Genomic DNA, 21,062 nt, shown 5'->3' with positions numbered 1-21,062 from the left:
CTCGTCCAGATCATTGATAAAGAGATTAAACAGAACTGGCCCTGAGACGGATCGCTGGGGAACAACACTCACGATCAGTTGCCAACTGGATTTGGCTTCCTTCACTGCAACTTTTTGGGCCTAGCCAACCAGCCAGTTCTTTATCTAGAAAATAGTAGTACACCCATCCAGGCTGCCAGCTTCTCCAGGAGAATGCTGTGGGATACGGTGTCAAAAGACAGACTATGGGAACTGTAAAAGTAGTTGATATGTAACAAAGCCAACTGGCAATCTTCCACTTGTATCCAGATAATAGCCAATTTCTAAAACAACAGTTTAAAATGAATGTAGCTTTGTGCAGAATCATAACTCATAGCAGAACAGTACCAGCTAAATTCTCTCTTTAAGTACAATAACATGAAGGATGGATTCCCTGGTCTAAGAGCAATTACTACAAGTTTATATTTGAATGAGAAAAGAATCTCAAAAGGAACCCCTTTCTGACCTTACAGAAATGCAGTACAGTTTAAAAATGTTCCAGATTTGTCAAAGCATAGGACCAGAATTCTGTCCATAACAACAATATGGTGGAAAAATCTTGCTACTTTGAAGAGGATCTTACCACAATAACATTTTTCCGAGTCAGTAAGTCAAATGAAACCCAAAGAATCCTAACATTCACAGAGGAGATTAAGCATGGCTGGGTCTGATATGCTGTCTGGGTATTTGCATTCTTTGTCACATTCCTTATTGGCAGGCGGACCTGTACTGCAGGCAGTGAGCAGAAGTGCAGGCAGCATGCAGCCTCTCATTAACCCAAAGGGCAGCTGCTGCAATCTGCCACCTTCCTGTTCCACCAACCAGCACCAAGGGCAGGGAGAAGTCACAGCAGGGCTATTTGTGTCCACACGTGACTGATAAAGATCTACTTAATACCATTCATACTCCAAAGCTTTGGTGATATCCCTAAATCAATGGAGCTTTGTTAATAACTTCACTACTCTTTCACATTGTAAAAAGTTCAACCTCATGAACATGCTATCCTTTCATTATCAAATTATTGATTTGTTCACTTAAAAACATTCAGCTAACACAAAAAATATGATTTTGACCTTTGTAGTTCTGTTAAGAATTATTTTGTTATAGTAATACACTTATCACGAACAAGTTCCATGCATATTTGGCAGTGGTGAAAATCTGCTTACATGATTTCTTGAACATTGGCTGGAAGGTAACTCCGCTATAACAATGTAAAGTAATGGTATATCTGAAAGCCAGTTACAATGAAGAATTTTAAAAAACAATCAATACATACTATTTCATTAATCCCACTAAGTTTCCCAGTAGACAGCTTTGGTCTTGAAGCAGGCCTTGGAGGGGGTACAATGGTGCCTACAGAAAGAGGAGTTGTGGGCCTTGCTGAAAGAAAGCAAATGTAAGGAAATAAATATCAGGAAGGTCACACACATTGAACATAAATACATACACACTTAATAGAAATCTGGAAGTTTCTATTAAAAATTCCTGGTTTACATGCTCCTTTTTGTAAGATTTACCACTAATCATAAATGCTTTTAAAATAGGGCCATGTGATACCCTGGAAAGTGACTCTAAAAGTGGCATCATGGGCTTTCTCATTGCTCTCAAATGATTTTATACCAACCATCCCTGGAGGTTTGTATGTAAAATGATTATTTTACCTGAGTATTTTGTGTATAATCTATATGGATCCAGAATTTAGGTCAGTCTTTGATGTCTCACCACAAATTCAGTGGGAATGCATATTTAGTCCTGGCTCACACTGACATAACCCTGCTCACACCAAATTTTGCCTACTAAAATCCCATTGACTTCAATAAGTATATACCAGTGCAGCAGATAAATTACTCTGTTGATTGTAAGAACACACTAACTCCTTACTGTCGCTTAGCCAAGCTATCGGCAGTAAAGAGCAGTTGAAAAAATACTGCTCCCATGTCCTTCTAAACCTACCAGAAACAACTAACAGATGGTGGCAGCAGTACAAAGATGCCATTTTTAGGAAGTCACTTTTCTGAATAGAATGAATAAAACTGTCTTTCAAAATAAATGTTAGATGCCATCCATTGAGTATGTCAGATCTAAAATAAACTTCAAAAAAACTTGAAATCCTAGTATATTACTATGTTGTTGCAGCACATCCTACTACTTCTCTCAAATTATTCTGGATGGTTTTTTTTAAAAATTAAATTAGTTCATGTTATTTAAAATGCAACTTATAAGTATGAAGTTTTCTCAGGCATTCAGCATAACTCTGCTGTCATTTAAGTACAGGAGTTTCATCACTGACTTGGGAAGAAAGAAATTAGGCTAACACTGACTACATCCACAATAAGAGTTGCAAAGTCAAATGTGCCCAGAAAAATTAACTTCTAAAATATTGGTCATTCCTTTAAAATTCTTATTATGCTCCAAAACAACAGTTTCTGCTAAACACTGTGTCATCTGCTGCAGTACCACAGGTATTCAATGAGTCATGGCACACTTGCCCAAATGCACTTTTCCTTTGCCCTCATACTATGTAGCATTACCATGATACCATCCATGCTTCAAAAGACTGGGTGATAAAACTGAACAGTTATAAATTCGACTTATTTAATCTGAAAAGATCTATATGAAGCCGTTCAGGAATGGAATTGTTTTTGCAAATTCAATCACTTAATCTTTGAGATCTCACTGCTGTCTGACATCCCACAAAAATACATTCCTATTTCTAAAAAAGCAAAGCTCTGCATAGTTAAGAGAAAGCAATGCCTTTAATTTGAAATTTCCTTCTTATTTCAAACTGAATATTTACTTCATTGTCCTAACTTTCAAGGAACGTGGTGCTAATGAAGCAGTTTAGTACATTCTAAGTAAGAAGATGAATTAATTTTAGTGTCAGGTGAGCAATAATAACAAAAAGAAAAATGAGTTCAAAGCTTGCTTTTAGGAGACAGTTATTAGCAAAGAGCAGTACATAATGCATGCTTGCCATACCCTTATTTGTATGAGCACAAGAAGACACTAAGCTATAGTCCAGTAGTGCTGAAGATGATGTGGAAGAAATTTCAGCAGCAGTGACAGTTTCTTCAATGAATAATTGTGCATGGCATATAGTATTACTGAAAAGGTCACTTTGATCCTCAGAAGCACAGTTGTTGGAAGAATTCCCAAGCAAAGCAGAAGAGGCAAGGCAGGCATTTTCAGTTTTAAAATGCAATCTTGGGGGCTCCTTCTTGTCTGCGCTTGTATGTCTAATTGTAAGAAGTTCATCAGCAAAGGAAATCCACTGACTCTGAGACCGTGAAAGACAGGACAAAGTACTGATGCTCCCTGATGGCGCTGCTGTAACAGCAGATTTGCACAAAGTGCTAATAGTAAAGTCTGGTGAGGATGGGCTTGTAGACCCAGAATCAGCCTGGTGTCCAAGCAAAGACTGAGATATTCTACACCACGGCATATCAATGGTAGATGAGGAGGAGCTCCTATTGTGCTCTTTTAGGATGGCTGAAGGAAAAGGGAAGAATTGAAACTGGACCAACGCTGAAAAGATAAAAAGTTCAATATCCCCCAAAGTATTCAATATCTACTACATGAGGATTACCAACCAGCATGAAAAGTAACTGCTCTACAAGGTTAAAAATCCCACCACTTACAAATAAAAACCCCAACCACATATCACATGTACTTCATTCATACTGCCAACCATGTCACTTTCCATTTTTTAAGCCAAAAAGTAATGTTCTTTCTCTCCACTTAAGGCCCTACTTGTCATGACTTTCCTTATTCCTTTAACTTCCTCTCTGTTGTGGTTTAACTTCCTCTCATTTTTGTCTTTCCCTTCTTGTGTCCTACTTTATTTTTGTTTCCTCTCCATAGCTTTCTGCTTTTCATTTATTTCAAAGCTATTTAATCAAACCTATCCTATCCTGTTCCTTCCAAACATTTTTATACTCTTATCCTTAACATTTGCAATGAGAAGGCCCAACATAAATGGCTGTTCAGGGAATGAATAAAGACAATGCAGTCATGTGATCTTGTTTGGCATTATTCTGTCTGCATCAATCCATATCTAGTAACTGTATGTATGAGGCGTCACCCACCCCAGCTTATTTTCTCTCATCCTATAGTCTTCAAGGTGCTGGAAAACAGGAGTTTTCCACAAGCATTCCCTGCACTTGACTGTAGCCTGTTGCAGTAGATGACAACAGAAGCAGAAAATGCAACATTAGTCAATTCTCAACATCTTGCAGATTGGCAAAGCTACGAGCAACAGCAGACATACAGAAAAGAGAGAGCAACATGCTTAAAAGTTCAGATCAAAAGCATAGGTGTCCAGTCTACAGTGGTCTTTTTGTCATGAACAAGTACATTCTCTAAGCCCACATAAACAGAGCTTTAACACAGCTTTCCATTTCTCAGATATTTTGAGTATCATTCAAAGGATTTTAAATTCTGCCATAAATCCTATTCAAAAAGCAATGCGGAAATGTTCAAAACTATTTAAAAAATACACATGGATGAAAATGAGGAAGATAAATAAAAAGAAGCAATTTTACAATATCAATAGCTAAAAAATGTCTGTTGTGTTTGTTCAAGATAACAAAGTTAGCTTAAACTTCTAATAAAGCAGGATTATTCATGGATGACTGAAGTTTACTTATGTGCTGCATAAACCACTGTCTGCTCAAATACCGTGGTAATTTAAGTGTTCAATCATTAACACAGAATTACAAAACAGTATCTGAAAAAATGTTTTAATAGTAAAAAAAGTAATCTGTGGAACATGCTACATCATGATATGCAGACAAAAAAACCAACTAAGTTATGTAATTTAAGTTTTGGATTCAGACTTTCAAAAGCATCAGCCTTCCTATATTAACCTTGAAGTTGAAGATAAAACATTGATTTTAAGGAAAATACAATCAGATCAAAGCTGTGTATTTTTTAAAGTCTTTAGAACTAAGCTGCAGGTTAGTCAGTATCAGAACTTGATTTAAACAGTATCACAGAATCACAGACTTGTTGGGGTTGGAAGGGACCTCTGGAGATCATGTAGTCCAACCCACCTGCTAAAGCAGATCACAGAACAGATCACACAGGAATGTGTCCAGGCAGGTTTGAATGTCTCCAGAGAAGACTCCACAACCTCTCTGGGCAGCCTGTTCCAGTGCTCTGTCACCCTCAAAGTAGTTTCTCCTCTTATTCAGATGGAACCGCTTATGTTTCAGTCTGTGCCTGTTTCCCCTCATCCTACATTAATCCAGTATTTTTTTTTTCCAAAAAAAATGTATTAGTAATTTATTATACTTTAGATCACTCACTTTCCTACTTAACTCCAGGGATCATTTCAGAAATGTAAATATCTCAGTTAATTCCTAGAAGAACAATCCTTTAAACAATTATGTAGCAGATACAGTTTGCCAAGGCAGAGATGTCTAAAATTGACTTATGCCCACAGGATACTATATTCCAATAATTTCAATTAAATGTAGGGCTCTGTTAGGTATGAGGGCTCAGGCAGGTGACTCCCCTCCAGGTATGGCTACAGAGGATGTTATGGATCCCAATTACCTGTCACTACTCATCAGCCAGGGAATACTTTCTCTAAAGTTCTGCTGCCAGGAGGGACTGTAGGAATATTTCCCGACCTGCTCTAACTTCCATCCATACAAATCAATGAACAACTAGATACAGTAACAACCACAAGCACAACAAATTAAGTATCTTCTGCCATCCTCTACAGGCTTCGACACCAGACCAAAGCTAGCAAAACAGAGTGTTTTGAGAAAGCATCACTTCTTTTCAGCATATTCCACTTATATACATACACTTTATCCTTAAATATGTTACAAACTTGGATCCACTAGCCAATAACCTTTGCCGGTTCTCTAAGTGAGAAAGGGACAATCTAATGATTTCCGTAAACTAGGTTTGTTAAAAACCATAAATTTTAAGGAACAGAAATTTGTAGTGAAAGAATAAGTTTCTCTTAAAATGCGAAGGGTTACATAGCAATGCTGGTGGCTGCTAAAAGGAACCAAGGCCAAGAAGAACAGGATTCCCCTATTGATACATGTACTTTTTCTCACCATTTGTCAATCTGTATGATCAAGTACAGAGGAAAACAGCTAGAAAGTCATTACTGTGAACAAAGAAGTGAAGTCTCCCATAATTTTTAAAATACGAAAATCTAGCTAAAAGAAACAGCAAACACTTCCTTTCTTAGGCATGTGGGAGAAGAGTCTCTACATTAAGACGGTAGGGGTTGGAAAACAGATATGGAGTAGGCAGATTTAAAAGTACTACGGAAACAGCATATCTGCTACTGTTAGTAAATAGCAGATTCTGCTTTAAATTCCCCAAGATAATCAACACAAATAATAAATAATTTAAAGAAATATTTTCAGTGAGTAGGTCCTAATATAGCCGTAATTTCTGGTTTTGTTTCTGTCTCTACCTCCTCTTTCTGATCTAATTTCTCAACATGTCCTGCTTTCAGCCTCTTCAACAGACATACCCACTCATATGCTATTTCGCCTTCTGAATGTATCAATCAATGATTTTTTTTTTTCCCCTTTTCCCCAAAACACCAGGTTTCAGGAAAGCCTGCCAGTGTCCCGCCCACACCAATACCCTCAAAAATCGTGCATCCTGCACCCTAAAACTTCCACACAACATCTGCTCTCCCCCCTTCTATGTCCCATACACCTCAACCCCTCTTTTTCTTCCCAATACCCCTGCTCTCAGGTGGTGTCAGGAACTCTCCCTTAATTCTTCTCAGACCTGCCATGTTTATCCCACTCCCCTTGGATTATGCCTGTATATCTCCTAACAGAATCACAGTTTCCTCACAGCGAAGTTCTGTGGTGCCTTTATACTACAGAGCTCAACAGGTGTTCCTGGAAAGAAAAAACCCATCCTATTCACAGTGCAAGCTCATCTGCAGTTCCTGCAACAATCTCCATTTAATCTCCCAGCCCTACCAGTTGATAAATCAGGATTACATTCTAGATGGTGATTTTTTTTTTTTTGAAAGTGAGAGAAGCTGATTAAAAAAAAAGATAGAATTTTCCTAGGGCTTCTAGTGTTCCTCTTGCACCTTTGCTCCTTAGCTTGAAAGTCTGATATACTGCACCCTCATTTGTGTATTACCTATAACATAGCATAATGCTTTACAAAATTCTTTCATTTCAACAGTCAAAGCATGTCCCCTTGCAATAACTAAAAAAGCAACAACAGAACACCCTGAAGTATATAGAGAAAAAAGTTTTCTACTACCAAATATTTTACCTGAGGAGGATGAGGATGCCAAGGAAGCTGAAGAGGAAGATTCAAGAGAACTGCTGAAGAGTGGATCCCATGCCAGGAAGTCACTGTTCCCCTTTCTATATTAAGAGTTACAATTGGAATACAAATGAAAGATGTATATACTCATAAAAAAATCAAACTACAACTTTGGTAGTAATTTGATAATAAATATAATAATATGACAAATACATTTGATAAATGCTTCTTTGTTAGTTAGTCTTTGCACCTAAAAATAAAAGTACTTACAAATTGCAGGTCAAGGAACTTATTTATTCATAATGAGAATATCTGAACTGATACCTTGGTGCAACTTTGTGTGTGGACAAACTTCATAATGTCAGTTAAATGATTGCCATTTTCAAGGATACATACATCTTCAAATCCATTTATTTCAGTATGTCCATCTATAAGCAATACAGACCTGTCCAAATCTGGGGCTTGTAATCTTAAACACTTTACCATGGAACACTATATGATAGAAACTAAACCTGAGATTTTAATAAAAAACAGTGTTTTGTAATCATGTAATTCTAAACATCAACTGAGAAAGATCACATTGAAGCAAATGCATTAGAAGGGGAAAGCAAATGAATAGAAGTCACCATTTTGACATAATTAATGCTTGATTCTTATGATGCAATCCATGCCCAGTTTAAAATAGCAGACGGCTGACATTTCCATTGAGTTTCTGAGTAGTAGATCAAAATAAGACTAAATAACCACAAAACTGTACTTGATAGAATTTTAAATTTGAACTTACTCATTAGTTGGAGCAGAAAGCTTTGATTTTGTTAACTCTTCACCTAAGCAAAAGACACAGGATTATCACTAAAGCTGCGGCACTCAAGAATTTCATCTTCATTACAAAAAAAAATTAGTAAAAATTAATGGTTGAAGTTCAAAACTAATTAGGGATTATTAAAATGGAAAAGAGAAAATGCATTATTTCTAAATATATAAATTCATATACTCCTGAAATACCTTCTAATAGGAGAGGACTAGATCAATAAATTTGGGAGGAATTGTTGTTGTTCATTTGAAATTTCTTCCTTAAATTGTACTGTTTACATCAATATAATTCTTCTGCAAATCTGGCTTGGTTTCCCACTGAAAAAAACCCCTACAGGATAGAGAATAATGCTCTGTCCTCTGTCTCCACAGCCACTTTTTTTTTTACTGTAAAACAGAGAGAGTGTGCCTTGCTAGTTTGTGGATCATCCTAAATGTAGCAGGTGGAAAGGTTCTAAGAACTTGCACAAGAGCCTTTTCCATGGGGTCCCCACTCTGGCTCTTGGATGTGTTTTTCATCACTGTCACAGACAGCCTCATCTGTTTCCCAGAACAGGAACAGCCAAGTATACATACAAAAATAATTTAAAAAAAAAAGAAAAAAAAAAAAAGAAAAAAAAGAGGAGGTGTTTGGGTGCTTCTACTAGCTATGTTGAAATGTTGACTAAAAAATTTGCATCCTTTGAATTTACTGTGAGTAGTTCAAAGGCAAATATCATAGGGGTATCTAGAACTGACAAGAAATTTTTTCTGTTTAAGATACAGATACTTAAGAAGTTTCTTTCTTCAACAATTTTAAAAAATATTTTCATGCTATATCAAAAACCTAACAGAAATAGACTAAAAGATTGACACTTACTGGATGAATTTCGATTCATTTGTGCCTGAAACAGAACAAAAAGATAGGAATAAATTATTTCACCAACTGTCAAACAAAATGCTTAATAGCCTCATGATTCTTGTTTCCACTCAACTTTCTTTGCTTTCAACACAAGGCAAAACATTCTGAGCTTGCAGAAGACCAGAACTCGAGGCAGGACAGAGCAACCAGTGCACACCCGTCACACCAGTAAGAAAAAGCTGGAATGAACACTGTAGAACTGACAAAGGGAGCAGTATTGCTATAATAAATCCCTTCACAGGCTGGGGCAGTAAAATTAAACAGCTTATATATCACATGGCTTTCCCAGTAACTCCCTCACATACTACACTCGCTTGGTTTTAATCTAAAAGTGTGAATAAAAAGCCATTCTGTACTTACAGGACTGTGTCTCTGCTTTCAAAATGTGGGGGAAAAAAAGAGGAAAAATCATCATTATTATTTTAATATGTTATGCACAATATTTTCCTTAAAATCAGAGGCATTCTTATTGTGATCTGAATATTGTACTAGCATACTTTAATACTATTTATCTATAATATTACCACATGGTATAAAGGATCTTTCTGTGGATTACAGAATCCACATGCATACAATAAAGCTTTTATGACCTTTTAAAGGTTTGTATATTATTGAAGAGTGAACTATGTTAAAAGCTATGCTCATCTAACTCCACAATGTATTCACATGTCTTGTGGTGACAACAGCAGAAAGGCAAGGATGGAGCACTGCCAAGACTCAAAGAAAAGTTAAAATCTGAGAAGGGAGAAGCTACTTGATGTTTTATTGCAATAAAGCATACCAAACGTGACCTAGTACACAAGAAAAAAACAAAATCCAACCAAAACCAAACAAACCAACCCCCCCCAATAACTGTACTTAAGCCTAGAATAAATTCTGAACAGTAAAATCTATGTTTACACTAAGAATTCCTTACCACTTTCTTCTCTATGCATTAAAAATACAGGGAACACAATAACTTACAGATATTGCTGGAGAAAGAGCGATGTTTCCTATAGATACTTTTAATTCATCCAACGAAGGCATGGTATATTGAGAGCTATTATTTGGCTGGACAGGTTTTATTTCTACATGGAACCTCCTGGGTTCATCATCTTCAGAGTCAGAATCACTGGATGAATAGAAATGATTCTCTTTGGTATGTTTTTCTCAGTTAAGGTGGAAATACTTCAAATTCATCTGCTTAATCCATTTTGTAATTACTCTCTATAAAATACTCATATTAAGTGAACACCACAGATAAACGATGCCGCCTAAGCTCTTTATGTTCTTATACAGACACTTCGAATATATCCACTGATGAAAATTCACAACTCAGAACTAAAATTCAGATTTTATATTCCTTTCACCTCCACACTGACATCCTGTTCTAAAAGGTGCTATGTCATATAACTGAAAAACTGTAACATATACCATATGACTGAACAACTGCATATTTGAAGGCATCAGGATAAGTGAAAGATTCTACAGTAGCAACACTTCTGATGTTAAATTTTTGATTTGTAATGAAAAAATGTATAAATCCTTTTAAACCAAGTGAAGGAACGCCCAGCCTTTTTAATCAGCAGTGAAACACCCATGCTACCTGTACCAAGCATTAACAGTAGAGGAAGAAGCAGCAGCAGCAGCCACCATTGCTTGCAAAACTTTCAGTAGCACTCTGCGAAAGGGGCAAGAAAGGATGCCCATTACACAGAAGGCTGCACAGTAAACTGAACACCATCAGCTGCTTAAAGGAATCACAACAACTCAGTCCTCAAAATAGGCAAAACATACAAACAAATTCAGTCTTGGTTCTTTAAATGGACAGAATCTACACTGAACGAAAGCTCTGAAAGGCCTCTGCTAAGTCCTAAAAGATGCATTTGTTCTGGCAAAAAAGAATTTGAAAATTTTCCTGTGCTTAAACATAAAAGCTTCTTACCACCTAGGGGGAGCATACATATTCGATATCTCACTTCTGTTATTTTCAGTTGGAAATATGCCAGCCATTTGAATGAAATCTCTTCAAACTATTTCCTGACAAAGACTAAAACCCTGAACCCTAAAGACAATCTAAATCCTTTTCAACTGAAAGAATCCCTGAGTTGTGGTGAGGAAAAAGTCAAATGTCTTCATCTTACAGGCTATCTGTCCCCCAAAGTAGATTATATCTGGAAAAGAAAATGTTAAAGTCATTTTTCATTTCATCAAAAGACGTCTTGCCTTCAAAGTTATCACTGAGTTTCAAGATACATTTCCTATGAATCAGGCAGCTCTTGTAAAGCACTTTTCCAGCTTAAAACTGGACTTATTGAGACTGACTACCATTATGGTAAAAGAATGTCCTACAACAGGAGTAGTTACATTTATACAGTAATGTAGGAGTAGGACATCTATACAAGCCTAAAATTACATTTGGCCCTTTGAAGGCAACTGCGAGGCTGATGTGGCCCCCAGTAAAAATGAGTTTGACACCCCTGTCCTATAACAAACAGTCTCAAGAGTTCCCATCAACAGAATAAATATCCACTCTTGGATGCTAAGGGAGGAAAAGAGGAAAGGAACTGATGCCTTCCTGAATCTGGTCAAGATTTTCAGAAGCTCAAGGCTGACAGGGACTGCAAATCATTGAGCTTTTTCACTGGATATATGGTCTTTTCTGTTGTTTCATGACAAAAAGATATGGGAGAAAAGGATGCACAGGTGAATGATTTACAAAACGTGAATGTTATTCACTCCTCTCTCCATTTTATGAATATATGCAAAATATGAAAAAATGCTCCCCTCAACCCTGAATCAGATAAAAGTATTTCACTTTTATACCAATTTTGAAGTGCTTTTATCAGTACAGGAAATCTTCACTGGAGGCAACAAAGGCATAATATGCAAAGACGATGAAAACAGAGAAACTATAATGATGGACTGGCTCACTTTAAGGTGCTGTTAGCTGCTTAAAGTTTTCACCATTTAAGGAAATTGCAAAGTGTAAGTTTACTTTTACTGTAAGTTTATCTGCAGTACTCAGAACCACCAGTGAATACATTTCCAAAAATGAACTATCTTGCAAACACATTAAGCTTGCTTAGACCTAGAGCAATTATTTCCAGCACTTAAGTACAGCTTCCCTCTGTTTCTGATGGGAGAAAAAAAAAAGAGGACAAGGATCTTTTTCTTCAAAGGAAGAACAGAGAAAATCACAAGCCTCCATAAAAAATTATCCATAACAAAAATCTATTCTGCATATCAAAGCTATTATTAAAAAGACAATAAAAGCTAGAAGAACCAGTTAGAAACAGCACGTGGTATAATGACTTCATTAAGTAACAGAACTTCTATTTCTAGACTGTGGGAGCTCTCAGTCTTTTCAATGGTGTTATAAAAAGTGGGAGGGTATGGAACAGAAAACCACTCTGTATGCTTAAAAAAGTTTACAAACTTTACAAACTCTATTTTCAAGGAGAAAGATCTGTGTGATCACTTTAAAGCTTCTGTTCTGGATTTTTTTTTTTTTTTGCATACACACAACACCTAAGACAAATATTGTATATTTTGCAAAAATCTATAAACACAAGAATACAAGGTTGCAACATTAAGCATGAATGTCATTCCTTTTCATTTACTTAACACTCCATTAGTACTTCTTCTCTACATAGAACTGTAAAAACATCAAATAACTTGGCACATTAATAGTGAAAAGGATATCCTGTGTTGCTTCTGGTTTAATGCTGTATCCTTCATCATCTACATCAGGAATGTTCTAAAAACAAACAAACAAACAAATTATATTGACAAATAACTAATAATTAAAGGTGAATAGCAATGACTTTCATAAGCTGTCATAATCAAATTTTCATTTGTCATTGATAAAAAATCAGTCTAATAACAACATTTTTTTTAGTTATCTCAAATACGCTCTGTAGTTCAGAAGTAGTGATAGACAAGATACCTCCAGAACAGAATACAACAGAACAACCTCCAAATTTCCTATGAAAACCGGCAAGTTTGAATGCATCTGCTTTTACTGGTACTCTATCAAAAAGGTCAGGAACCCACAGAAGAATTTTAGCTTTACTACTGAGTAGTACTGATAAGCCTGCAATTCTCTCGGCCTCAAATACTTTCCCAATTTCTCCTTCTAATTATCTCAGCTAAGACACTGGAGGCTCTGATGGTGCAGGATCAAAATCTTTCGTGTGAGTCAATACTTCAATACACAAGTAAAAGCGTTCCATGTTACACAGGCTGCAACTTCCTCCCGCCTTGAAAAGACAGCAAGCCTGTACTGTTACTTTAGCAAGGAATATCTACATTATTTAAAAGGCATAGATGAAACTTAAACACAAGTGCTCAAACCCAGGTTCCAAAGTTTTCATTCACACATTTCCAGCACCTTCCTGGATTTTCAGCACTAATAAGCACCTGGGAGCTTCACACTAGTTCAATTTTTCAGTTCTTGCAGGCGATTAAATATAAATTGAAGAGAATTATGTTAAAATAATTCAGAAGGCTTAGCTAAGCACTTAGTTTCATAAAAAAGTTTTGGGGTAGGGAGAAAAAAGTCTCTAATATAATAACCTAAATTTTAAAAATGTGCAAAAAAATACATATGAGCGTGTTTATAAAGGGATAAAGTTGGATAAACATATACTTTCTCCATTCAAAACAGAAAAGCCCACTCATGACTTTGTGTGCATAGTTAGTCTATGTGAACTGCTGAGATGCTACAGTAAGTTTATTACAAAAAACACAAATGAAATGCCTTCAAAATGTAGTGATTTCAGCAGTTATAAATTTCTTATAAAATGACAAGATTCATATTAAAAAGTGATTTACTCTAATGTACCAACCAGGTACTGTGAAGCAGCTTGACTGAGAGAGATATATCAGCAAGGTATATTTTGGCCCTCCTATAAATAAGTCATAAGACAGAACAAAACGACTTATAGTGAAGACTTAAAGTGGACTAGCAAGGAACCACTTGACTTCACCTAAAATTTGAAACCAAATTTAAAGATATATTCGCCTTGAATAGTTTTTGAATTACAGAGGAAGATAAACATTAAAAAGTAGTTGTTCCTCTATTCCTTTTATAGATATCCCATATGGGATTTCTGATATTTTACTAAGATTGTCCTCTGTACAGTTCTTTAAATCTAGCAGTTCTGAACTAAAATGACTTTAAATATAGAGCAAATTTCTGCTAAAAAGAGTAAGAAATACAATCCCATATAGGAGATTTAATACTGTAGCCAATTAAATAGTGCATCAAACTAAGGACAAATAAAGCTTTAAGCCTAAACCTGAATTTTAAAATATGGAACATAGAGATGACATTTCTTGAAAGGGGGGGGGGAGTAGGAAGAAGAAAAAGAAATGGGGGTGGGGGGGGTGGAAAAGGTAATAAAAGCAGGATCACACGGTCCAGTACCTTAGATCTACTTGCTCAAATCAGAGTTCTTAGCTACGCTTGACCTCAGGCTGACCTTGTTTATCTACTAAAAAACACTAATGGAACTTGACATCAAAATAAACAGAACAAAAACATATAGCTAGAGGGTAGGTACATTTTCCTACAATACTGCGACTTCTGAATTCTGAAATTATTTTAGTTGTCATACTAAGCAATTTTCAATAGATCAGGATCATTCATGGTTAAGATGAACTGAAAACCAACAAAAATCTTTAAATATACAACATTTAGTTTTTCTTCCAGCTGGGTCATATATGTAAAGGATATTATTATTAAGCACACACATCATGAACAACATAGCTGGCAAATCTGTGGCATAAAACCATGAAAGAACTTAGTTTGCAGAAATTATTTTCATTGCATTATTTTTAATTTACTGAATAATCTCTAGGATAAACTAAATCTACAGAAAGCACTAAAATCTTCAAGTTCTTTAAGTATTAAATGCCTTTCTTAATATTTTTATGTTAATTATTTCTGATTTTGCAAAGATATTTGAATCACCTGTTCCTCAGCAATGGCACTTTAGCAAGTAGCCTGTATTCATTACTTTAGAAAAAAGTTGAAATTAATATGTAGGTAACAAAGATGGAAGCTTTACAACTTAAATTCTGAACACAGGAACTGAAAAATTCCTTGCTTGTTTTTCAGCAGGCCTACAATACCAGTTTTTTTTCTGTTTGCAGAGAACTTAATTTGTACTTTTTTCCCTATTTCTAAAATTTAAATATATATAAATTAAAACTTGACTGTACATAGTGTATACAGAGTGAGAAATCATCTGCTTTGTATTTCCAGCTTTGTCAATGATTCAGATTGATCTTGTACCAATTTATGATCATTCTTAACACACTTCCTGCTTTAATTAAGATACTGATTTTATATTTTTGTGTAAACCAAAAGAAGGGTGGAAGAAATACTTAATGTACCTTTGGACTGATGAAGACAGATTGTTTTGTGTACAAGCAAATGGTACCTCAAAATCTTTCTTACAAGTTAAGAAGTAATTTCAAAATATTGCTTTCAATATTTTGAACAGTTGAACTGGTGAACAGTTCTGCTTTCTGAAATATCAGAATTTTATTAATCTACATTTTGTAACAGCAGTAGAGGACACAGCACTTTGGGAGAGAGACATATTCATGAATCTGATGTTAATAAATGCACTTACATTTACCTGACTAATTCTTACTCCCTTCTCAACACTCCTGCAACAGAACTGTATGTTCTGTGGTGGATCACAGTGCATCTTTTAAGTAGCAGACACAGTACAGACAAGAGCTGATTTGCCTATCATGCTGACTGCAAGAAAAAACCACTGCCTTCATGTATACTTGCATCATTTTTGAATCTCAACACAGAGGAAGAAGATCTTTGCAAACTTTGGGTTTCTGTAAGAAGTAGTTATTAGTACAATTGGGGATGAAGGCCTGGTCTAGCCCCCTGTCCAAACACATTTTTTGTAGTCTCTACAGTAAAGAAAAGCTCAATATGCATGTAACTTGAACTCTGTGGAAGTTACTGGAAAGATAGACCTCGTCAGAAGAAGGCTTCACCTTCTCAAAGGTTCTGTTAAGCAATTAAACAAATAGCTAGAAAAAACACAAAGAGTTTTCCCCATGTTTGCAGATGTAATACAACATATTACTAATTAAGGTATTATATAGTTCTAAATAGACGTTAAAAATTTAGGGTTTACAACTCTTTGCATTAGTATGTTCCATGAACTTTCTGGGGTGAATAATTAACGAAATAAAACATAAGGACATAACAAATAACAAAGTAAAACTGGCTACACAAAAAACAGGAGGACTGAGCATCCTATTGCCAAAATTTATTTTTAGAGTTTTGGTGAATACTTTGACTTGGCTTCATTGCTCTGTCTCATCTGTCATCCAAAAGGAATGGAAGAAGCCACACTATTACCATGTCACTAGTTCTTCTGGGATACATGAAAAGGACAAGAGAAGAACATCTGGAGCATGTTGCAGTATAGCTACTTCATTTGGCCCTTCCTCAGCACCGTTAGCACTGCATACAGGTTAGACATCGGTCAAGAAGCAAAGAACGTTCACTCCAGCTTGATTTCTGTCTATTTTCTCTTCTCCTGGGATATTTACAGTGGTTATGAGAGCTTTTTATCAAGTTTTCCTTGGGTTATGCTTCAAGATACAGGACAGCTGAACAGCTCAATGTTGCTTTCTCTGACAGATGAGCTTTCTGTCATTTTACTGAACTGGACTGACTTCCTGTAATCCAGATGAGGATCAAAGTGAACTCAAAGCAGTTGAAACTCATAGCCTGGAACAAGAGAAAAAAGAGCCTCTCCACTTCTGACATATTTGAGATGTAATTTTGACCCAGGTACGTCCTTGAGTTAAAACAGAGGTATTGCATACTATCAGCCTCCTCTCCTTAGAGTGCCTATTAACCCAAAAGACATGTAAGAAGAGAACAGCCGGTTTCTTCCATTGCCAGAGATGCAGAAAGAAAGAAAAACAGGTATTCGAAGTGCTCCTGTCTTGTGCTGTGACTACAAAGCCTCGTACCCTGTCTCAAACTATTCAAAATATGCCAGAACTGAACATTACAAAATGCAAAAAAAGAAAAACATTTGAATTTCCCTAAATATGAGGTTATACTTAGGTTCCACTAATTAGAGTTTGATGGTTCCAAATTCAATCAGTCTCCAGCAATAAAAATACAACCATACAACCATAATCACGCTACACTCATATGTAAAGAGGTTAATTGAAAGTTTTGGATGCCTTGATATATTTGTTTGCATCCCAGTTGCTTAGGAAAAAAGGTTCAGCATTATGTTCTGTGCATCTGTGGCTCCCTTAATTACTTTTGAACTTACTGGACAATTTCAAATGGACTTGACAGACAGAACAGAAGACTCAAAGATAATTACATTACTCCAGTCTTCATGAAAATAGGCAGTCAAGTAGAAGAAAGAGATTTGCAAGTATCCCAACCAAGGGAAGGGCTGCAATTCAAATTCAGACCTTACTGGACACAAGTGGAACTTTGTAATTGTTTCTGCAAAAGATAAGTTTCTACTAGAGCTTGTATCTTCCTACAGACAATTCCTAGAGACATGGTAAACGCATGGGAAACAAAACAATTAGTTCTGCCTTTAGAAAAGCTTTCTAGGTAATAAAGACATACAGAGCCAGACTTCAGTTGCCATCTCTTTTTAGTGTACACACAGTTAACTTTCTACTTTTCTTAATTATCAAGGCTTAGCTTAATGGAATTTACATGTGTGGACTGACATATAACAACACAGGAATTTTAAATCTCATGACATACTGTAATCTTTATTTAAACACAGACAGCTTATTGAAGTAGTCAATCTTTTTAACAAATACCAGTTCTCAGTTGCCTTACTACTCATGAGCACATAAAAACCTCTTCCAGCAGTTACAAAAAATTCTTGATAGGAATTAACAATTTATTCAAATGCATCACAACTCCATTTTTCTATACACGTAAACTGGCAGCTACAAAAAGCATGAGCATAAGTGGTTGTCTTGCCACAGATAAATTTGACAACTTCCGTTTTGGTACAAAAGACATTTTTTAGGACAATCTCACTGTTTTGTTTTCTGTAAACAGAGAATACAAGTTCAAACACACTGCATTATCCATTTTGGATTAGTGAGAAGGCTCTAATGGTATTAACTACATAACTGATGTTCAAAATTTCATAATATCACACAACTGGTAGATAAAGTATTGAATATAGCTCTTACTGGATCCTTAACTTCTAAAATTTCAACATCTTTAATCCAGTACTTAGAGTTATTTATAACTGTAGAGTGGTTATCTCTTACATTCCTTTCACACAATCAAAATTCTTGACAAATAAACAAAACCCAACTTTTAACAAAGACCATGTTAATAATATAAAAGCTAGACAGATTTTCTGTGAGTGACCAAAGCTGTCCAAAATAATAATTGGGACACATTAAATAAATCTAATTTTCTGAGGGCTGGTCCTCAGTATTTTCTAGCAATTAAATACAAACTATATTTGCCTATTTCTTTTATTTTTTCAATAATGCTTTTCCAATTTAAATTTCCTGAAATGTGTAATTTATTGCAAAGATCAATACAAAACAAATGCTCATAGAGATAATACTATAGATGGCTGTATCTATTTAGATCAAGTTTGAAATATGAAACAGAAAGGAAACCTTAAAGGAAAAGACAAAAATGAAAGAGTTTGAAATGAGATCTTCCAGAAGATAACAATCTTAAGATGTAACAGCACTCTGGGGTGCTTGTTTCTAAGGGGTGAAATTAATCTCATCTATGGCATGCTGCATCACTTTTCATGAGAATTATAATAATGGCTTCTGCTGTTAAGGTATTCTACCATTTCAAATAAAACTGTTGCCTGTAGAAAGCAAGAAGAAATGATTGACGAATTTACAGTTCCAAATGCATTCATAAAATATTGGGCATAAAAAAAAATAAAAGGAATGCAATGAAAGTATCAGTTTTGTTGTTAGACAAAGTTAGGGTTTGATTTTTAAACAAATTTAAGTTATATCTTGACAGAACAATTAACTTAGATGATCATATGGTGTGCCTTATGTAGCCAGAAAGAACGTCAGACACATTTACAGGTGAAATTTTTGCATTAATTATTTTTTTAAAATGCAGAGACCAAAATAGGCAAAGAAGGGAATAAACATTGCAAGCCAAAACCCAGTTGTAGTTCACTCCAGTGACCCAATCTGAACTGTCAAAAGATACTATTTCCACGAAAAGCTGGACAATTATATAGATAATTTTAAAGGTACTTTAAACGTACCCAAGAAAATATATTTGCTCTGTATCAAGATTACCTAGCACAGGATAAAATAACTGTCTCGATGATGCTTACAAGGTTGCTCTTACACATATGGTTTTATTATGTGGCAAAGTTTCCTTATGTAGAAGAATGGCTCTACAAGATGTTTTTAAACCAAGTTTCTCAAAAGAAGTTTTAATATTAGGTACTAAAACTCCCAGATACCAAACGCGAAGAAGAAAATCCACAAAATAGATGAACCTGGAAATTTAAATTGTTTAACATAACTGGCACCTAAATAAATGAACTGAAAACCAAATCAATCTACAGAAAAATCACTTAAATTATTCTATAAATTATTCCCTGGTATAGCTATAAGGAGCTGCAATCTCTGTTACACATAATTCAAGAACACGTACATGTTCAAATAAAAAGGCTCTATTAAGGAAATAAAAAAGCATTAACATACGAATTTATTTTGCAACTATCACTTATTTGAATTTAATAAATAAAATTGTAAGATATATCACAGATGAAACTGACAGCAATGAAAAATAGGCCATTAAAAAGGTGCATCTACAGATACTGTATTTAAAGCTGTATTTTAAAAGGTGTATTTCTACACTCTATCACCAGTGATAAAGCAGAATCCCCTTGATAATAGAAGGGTTCTCAAGGGAAACATTAGTAAGCAGAGGAATATGACGATGCAAACTTGGATTCACAATAAAATAAACTGAACTTTTTCTTACTTAGAATCTATTAGCCAAAGAATTTAAACTATCAACTTGAAAAATAAAATAGCAGTTGCTTGCAGTGAAAACACCTTGTTTAAAAACTTAAAATCTTTAGGAAATATAAATGTATTACTGACGCATATTTGCATATATTGCTAAAAAGCAGTACTGAGCAAAACTAACACCTTATCTATGTTATTAAAATACTAAATCCTCTATCAGATAAATAATGCATTGCAGAGGTGGTATATAAGTTGAGTTTCTCAGACTGTAGTGCTTGACAATATTGGCATATGCATTTGTTTTGGAAATAAGTCTACTTACAACTGAGTCTGCATCTGGACACTCCCTATTAAAAACAAACAACAAACACACAATTATACAATGCACAGATTATTTTATTCATGCAGTTCTTGTACTTCCTTTAATATTTTTCAATTAATTTGAAACATTACATTTGACCCTTTTGTCTCTCAAACTCTGTTAAGATTTTCACCATAATCCACATCCAACTTACTGAGATTTAAATAAAAGCCGAAAATTTATGCTCAAAACACAGAAGAAAAGTTCAAAATAAATGCTGAAAAACCAAAATCACATCATAGTTAAAAAAAAAAAAAAGGGAAGCCAGAAGTACCACACTGTCTTCTGGATAAATATACTTTAAGAGTCAAGTCTCTGTGGCTGATGTGCCCAATAAGTAGAAGTCATCAATGCTAATGAAACAGTCCACATGCAATTGCAAATAATTTTGGACAATAAACAGTTTCCAAAGAAATCCCTACTATTCTTAGAGGAGTTCAGAGTTTACTCTTTTGGAATCTGATTCTTAGTTCATATTTGTCAAGTGCAGTTGCAGTCAAGCACTAGGAGATGCTGGAAAAAAATTATACTCTCCTAGTAATCACCTTCTGTCTTTTTAAAGAAAAAAAAGGCATCAGCAGAAATGTAGTCATTGCAAGCACATTAACGACAAGTGTAATATTTTTCCACTGTAACTTTGACTAATGAAGTGATATTTAAAGAAAATGAATGACACTGATTCTCTCTGATGTCTGCAAAAGG

The 21,062-nt window shown here is 35.2% G+C and overlaps 1 protein-coding gene across 4 annotated transcripts in view; it reads right to left on the bottom strand.

The window, feature by feature from the left end:
* FCHO2 (FCH and mu domain containing endocytic adaptor 2) overlaps window positions 1-21,062 on the bottom strand; it is a 97,564-nt gene that overhangs the window by 22,217 nt on the left and 54,285 nt on the right. For 2 of the 4 annotated variants that reach the window (XM_065655682.1, XM_065655686.1), the window contains exons 11-19: window positions 20,322-20,346; window positions 12,686-12,740; window positions 9,965-10,143; window positions 9,362-9,376; window positions 8,960-8,984; window positions 8,072-8,114; window positions 7,294-7,388; window positions 2,998-3,507; window positions 1,295-1,398 (exon numbers count right to left, since the gene is read on the bottom strand). In XM_065655682.1, coding sequence (XP_065511754.1) covers window positions 1,295-1,398; window positions 2,998-3,507; window positions 7,294-7,388; window positions 8,072-8,114; window positions 8,960-8,984; window positions 9,362-9,376; window positions 9,965-10,143; window positions 12,686-12,740; window positions 20,322-20,346 — 1,051 coding nt within the window. The remainder of the gene's footprint in view (window positions 1-1,294; window positions 1,399-2,997; window positions 3,508-7,293; window positions 7,389-8,071; window positions 8,115-8,959; window positions 8,985-9,361; window positions 9,377-9,964; window positions 10,144-12,685; window positions 12,741-20,321; window positions 20,347-21,062) is intronic. The other 2 variants (XM_065655683.1, XM_065655684.1) reach the window with 2 other exon arrangements.

The sequence above is a fragment of the Caloenas nicobarica genome, chromosome Z (genome assembly GCF_036013445.1).
Source record: "Caloenas nicobarica isolate bCalNic1 chromosome Z, bCalNic1.hap1, whole genome shotgun sequence".
Taxonomy (NCBI): Eukaryota; Metazoa; Chordata; class Aves; order Columbiformes; family Columbidae; genus Caloenas; species Caloenas nicobarica.
This window is presented reverse-complemented; position numbering and strand designations above follow the sequence as displayed.